Source organism: Brienomyrus brachyistius, chromosome 18 (genome assembly GCF_023856365.1).
Source record: "Brienomyrus brachyistius isolate T26 chromosome 18, BBRACH_0.4, whole genome shotgun sequence".
NCBI classification, from domain to species: domain Eukaryota; kingdom Metazoa; phylum Chordata; class Actinopteri; order Osteoglossiformes; family Mormyridae; genus Brienomyrus; species Brienomyrus brachyistius.
In genome coordinates this window covers 9,489,534-9,495,093 of record NC_064550.1, presented here as the reverse complement: position 1 = coordinate 9,495,093, position 5,560 = coordinate 9,489,534, and the positions used below count along the sequence as shown (strand labels likewise).

At 43.3% G+C, this 5,560-nt stretch overlaps 1 protein-coding gene across 3 annotated transcripts; it reads right to left on the bottom strand.

Moving 5' to 3' along the window:
- Positions 1 to 200: 200 nt before the first annotated feature.
- On the bottom strand, positions 201 to 3,721 carry fkbp6 (FKBP prolyl isomerase 6). Of its 3 annotated transcripts, none has more exons than XM_048983868.1 (8): positions 3,527 to 3,721; positions 3,280 to 3,397; positions 2,701 to 2,790; positions 2,407 to 2,609; positions 1,962 to 2,081; positions 1,180 to 1,377; positions 896 to 1,008; positions 201 to 793 (listed from the first exon to the last, which is right to left on the bottom strand). In XM_048983868.1, the coding sequence occupies exons 1-8, from the start codon at positions 3,599 to 3,601 to the stop codon at positions 712 to 714; spliced, it is 999 nt and encodes a 332-aa protein (XP_048839825.1). In that variant the 5' UTR covers positions 3,602 to 3,721; the 3' UTR covers positions 201 to 711. The 3 variants fall into 3 exon arrangements, with proteins under 3 accessions (XP_048839825.1, XP_048839827.1, XP_048839826.1); XM_048983870.1 differs by having other exon boundaries at positions 1,962 to 2,152; positions 2,562 to 2,609; XM_048983869.1 differs by having other exon boundaries at positions 896 to 1,005; positions 3,527 to 3,720.
- Between the last annotated feature and the right edge of the window lie 1,839 nt (positions 3,722 to 5,560).

Genomic DNA, 5,560 nt, shown 5'->3' with positions numbered 1-5,560 from the left:
GACCCCCCGCGACCCAGTAGGATAAGCGGTTTGGAAAATGGATGGATGGAAATATGATCAAAATACAAGATGTATCACGTATCTCAGACACGAATGATACTGTATAAAAAACCCTGTAGGTCAGACTTAACAACAAATACTGAATGTTTCATGCATTTTATGAATATATGTGTATGTTTCAAACTTAAGAACAGGCAGAATAAATCACAGATGGTTTATTTTCTTCAGATTGACTTAACTTACACAATACTCCTTTAGATTGACAACTTACGCAATACTCCTGACTTACCAATTCCGAATATACTCAGGGTTGAAATGCAACACCTGGATTTACTCTATAACTTTATTTATGAAAAATACTCTAGATTCCTCAGTTTACGTGTTAGATTACCCCCATGATTAAGTGAAGCTCTTATCACCAAAGACACCTAGGGTCTTGTACCACACTGCCCTCTGGTGACGGCAATGAAAATTTATTTGCAATAATACAAGTCAAACTGAACAAACTTGGAAAGTGAAAAACAAATATAAATTTAAACTGTAGACCACATTTGAACAAATTGAAGCTACTAACAGTTATTCAAAAAAAAAGGAGAGGAGCCCTTTGCAGTAGCTCCAACACCAGCAAATTTTGTTTCTTTGGCTGGTAAATTTATACTTTTCGAACCACTGACTTTGCACGTCAAGCTTTCAGCACCGGATGTCCAGCCTTCACTTCTTCGATATTGCATTGAAATTAGCGAACATTCTGGTGCACATCTCCTTCTCCTTGTCCGCAGAGTCCTTGAGGCAGCTATAAAACACAAAGCAGCCATATATTTGCTGTGATAACAGGGAGCAGCGTTACTCATGCCCACCTGTACGCTGTTTCTTTTAGCGCAAAGCTAAAACTTACGCTGCAAGCTTCTTCAGCAAGTTGTTGATGTCGCTGTTAAAGGGTTTCTGGGCCTGGGCCATCAGAAGAAAATCTTGCGCCTTTTCGTAATCGCGCATTTCCAGACAGGCCTGCTGTAAAAAAGCAACGCTAAGAGAGGAAGGGAAGTCGACACCGCGACTGTAATCCTCCTCATCCTTCTTGCTTCAACGATTATTAATCAGGAGGTCATAGCAGCTTAAAAGCACTAAGAAGTATACAGTACTGGAAAGTGAAGACCTCAGATAGCTCAGAAATGGCCTGACCTGACCACAGCGGAAGAGGGCCTTGGCGTTGTGCGGCTCCACATCCAGAGCCTTCTGGCCATATTTCAGGGCTTTGAGGGGCCTTTCCAGACGCAGCAGCGCGAGCGACAGGTTCAGAAAGCTATGCAGCTTCACGGCCGCGATGCTGTCCCTCTCCCCCTGATCCGCAGCTTTACGGTTTACCAGCAGAGTCATTGCCTGCCCGTCACCACACACAAGACAGAGACATGGGCAGAGGAATGGAGGCTGCCGTTAAAACGCAAGCAGCGCCATCTAGTGAGCAGAGGCATTCGGCACTCGTACAAAGTCATGTTACAGGCACAATAGATTAGAAAGGGAAAAAGATTAGACTATATTAGATTATTTTAGACTAGATGGGATTAGAAAATTAGATAAACTGTATTAATCCCATGAAGAAAAATTCCAGTGTTACAGCAGCAGCTAGAAAACCAGCGTCAGACAATACACACAACATTAGAGCACAGTATAAAAGGACATAAATACAATGTACTGTATACAAACAACCAAATAGCAGCCAAAGTCTAAGACCTGGATTATACTGTGCAAAGTGATGAGCGCCAGAATATGTAAATATAAGCCAGGAGCTTAGGTGGCGTTAGAACAGTGAGAGAACAGTGTGAGAATAGAATAGAACAGAATTTTATATCTAATGGCTGTGAGATGGTAACTTGGGGTAAAAGAGTATCCCCTTTGCACTAACAGTGTTTAAACTATCGTAAAACCTAATAAACACCCAAAAACTTCGGACTATCTTCTTCTACCTTCTTGTACCGCTCCTTAGCATCCTCGTAGCGCTTTTGGTTGAAGCATCGATTTCCGAAGCCGAGCTCCGTTCTGGCGACTTTGAGCACGGTGGACAGGGCAGCGATGTTCTGCTGGCCCTGGCGGTGGGGGGGAGATTTAACAGCCGAAGATGAAATGCGAGCAGCCCACAGCATCACCACAAACACCACTGAAATAAACAGAGAGAGACACCCAATCTGTGTGTGAATTTACCGCACTGCATTCCAAATAGAGTCCAAAGGCTTGGGAGATGTGCTCCTCGTAGCTATGAATCTGTTTTATTTGGGTGCTTAAGTACAATTAATCTATTAATAAAATATTATGAAATGTGCTTTGAAAGTGTGAAACCTCTTCCTCAAGAACACTGATGAATGTGTTTTTAATGGCCAATATGAATAAGAGTTTAGTGAGCATCTATCTCACCGGGGTAAGCGCAAAAAATTCATCCGCTTCAGCAGAGTCCAGAAAATCGAGGACCTGCACCTCGTATAGCACGGTGGCAGAAGGGGGGATCAGCGGGGGGCAGCCCATCTCCCCGTAGGCGTATTTGGGCAAGAAAAGAAAGCGGGAAAATTCACCCTTCTTCATCGTCAGGAGCCCCAGTTCCAGCCCAAGCAAGGTGACGTCTGCGGAGTATCAGCGATGCATAAAGTTACAGGGCCTCTGGACGAGACTCGGGAGAAGAAATAACGGAAAGTCCACCAGAAGGAGACAAACCTCTTCCGAGCTTCATTATCGGTGGATGTTTTGAGCGGTTGTTAGACTCAAACGGCCGATCAGAATACTCCAGGTACCCAGAGAAATGAACTACATACATACAGATTAATGTAGTGCACACATCTACAAAACAAATCGTGATGGCAGTGCGGTGCGCTCATTCATAAGCTGGAAATGTCGCACTTCTACGAAAGCCTTCATTCTGACAAAGCCAAAAGGCCATATCATCATGCAGACAGTAGGACAGGGGTCTCCAACTCCGGTCCTGGAGACCTACTGTCCAGTAGGTTTTCTATCATACCTGGCTTCTGATGAGCCACACCTGCTCTCAGACAAATACCAGGAACAGGTGTGGCTCATCAGAAGACGGGTAGGATAGAAAACCTACTGGATATTAGCTCTCCAGGACCGGAGTTGGAGACCCCTGCTCTAGGAGCACAAAATATCTACAACACGAACCATTCAATGTCAACATCTCACATTTTAGAGTGCATATTACAACTAATGCATAATAAAAGTTATCGTGCACACGGCACTAACATATGAATAAATGTGTAAGACATTAGGGACGTGAGTTACTTAGCACCGAGGCGTCCATTGGTACCAATTGGCCCTCCCCGTTTTGGATAACCTCCTTCAAAACTCCTCGATCCCCAGATACATCTTGCATCTGCAGAGCTAGTCGTTGAAACGGACTCTGCAACATGAACGGAACACCACGATTTTTATTTCCACCCACGCAACCTTACGAAGGCTTCGAGGCCGCACATTCCCTCGCTTAGATAAAAAGGTGAAAGAGCGCCAGTTCGCTGCGGTGCTCTGCTACCTGCACGCCCACTCTCTGGAGTTCCACCGGGTTTAAAAACTGCTGGATTCTGGAAGACAGCCCGTTTGCCGACATGCTGCTTAGTGCAACTATTGCACTTCCAAAATGCACATATACGACAGGCTAATTTCCGCAAGGAGAAGAGAGATCTCCCGTCCAGGCCGCTTTTATCTATAACTACCTCGCGCGCCTCCGTCGGGTGACGCGTGAAAGTTTAGGGGGGAAACGTCAGCGTGAAAGGCATAGAAATTCATACCCAGAAGGGCAAAACACGGCAGCTGTAAAGGTGATGTCGGGATCGTAAAAGTTATTATTTTTATTTAGAGAAATTGATGTTTCATATGTAACGTTTACTAAGTTTCACTTATATTATGCATACTAACTTACAGTCTAACCACAGTTTAAGTCCTTATAGGCTACATATGTGAGTCCACATTACCCAAAAGTTAAATTGCAGAAACGGACGCGAAAGAAAAACCATAAGCAACTGAAATATTGTTATTATGATTAAGCTGTTTATTGTAAATACTAATAATAATAATAACAACAATAATAATAATGAATTTCTTTACTAGTATTCATTAACTTTAACGTAAAACCAACGTCCCACGGACATTATGGGGACCATGTGCCAACCTACTTTCAATGTCTGGGTTACGTCAACTCAACGTCTGCAGCTAACGTAAAATGCACGTTGTGCCAACTCTCAGTAAACTAAATATAATGAAGAACAAAATGATCAAAATTCTCTAAAAAGGGAACAAAAAGACACACACTGACACTTCATGTCAGTTTTACGTTGGCCACAGGGAATTGTACACATTTGCTTATCACTACTTGGTTTACTGCACGTTGGGACAACGTGCATTTGACGTTCGCTGCAGACGTTGAGTTGACAGAAACCCGATGTGCAGATGCACGTCCGGCCAACGTCTGCTAATGACGTTGGGCCGACATTATGTCCGACGTTCTACCAACGTTGGGCCAACGTTAAATGTTAGCTGGGAATAAATTGCTCTGATAGATGTCGTTTTCGCTCTCCGTCTATCTATCGATCCGAAGATTTTGCTGCAAACCTTGGCAAAAGTTAATTGGATGGCAGGGAATGTATAAAGTAGACATTCAAATTCAGAAATAGAGCTGTTCTCTTATTTTTTATAACTTTAGGAAGAATGCCCTACAGTCCAAGGGGACCCGCAGACAGTTCACGTTTTTGCTGGCAGGGAGCAAAAATGTGAACCGAATCCCCGAAAACTGGATTGGGAAACACTGGGACAGGGGCACTGGAGCTATTGCTGACCCTACGGTCAAACCCCAGGCTGTGGCATCTCATAATATGACATGTGAAAACTAAAGAATTCCTATGTACCTGTGTGCGTAATATCATCATCATCATCATTGTCATCCATAATTAACCTGTACTTTATTTTCTCAACTAAGTGTAAATCACCTCATCCTGGGTGTTCTATGACGCCTGTGACTGACTTTAAGCCCCAAGCAAATCTGGCCAAGGTAAGTTTTTAGGGGGGATTTTAATGATAAATATCAATTTTCTCAAAGGGCATTTCTCGATATACGTACTTGACCGTACTTGTGTTATCGTGTACCCATTTTACTTCATCTTCCATTGCCAAAGACCAGTTGCAATACTAAGAACACAAGTACACGAGGATGGTAAAATTACCTGGATGCTGGTCTTGCTCCACCTCAAATATCAAATTGCTTCAGTTGCATCCTCGTCGAATGAGACCAAGCCCATGATTCACTGCACCCCAAGTTTGTTCTTGGGAGGCGAGTTAGCAAGTCCAGTCTTGCAAAGACCACAAGTATGATCTTTGCGCTCTTGGTATTGAGATTCACCCACAGCTTTCACTGTGCCTAACATCTGGTGCCATCATAGTAAATTTGATTAGTTTTTCCACATGAACAAAAGTCTAGCTAAGCAACATTTTTCATTCTCTTCCTCAGTCTTGGTCTCACATATTTCATTCTCCAAACAGAGACAACAGAAATGACACTTACGGTTTGTCGGTT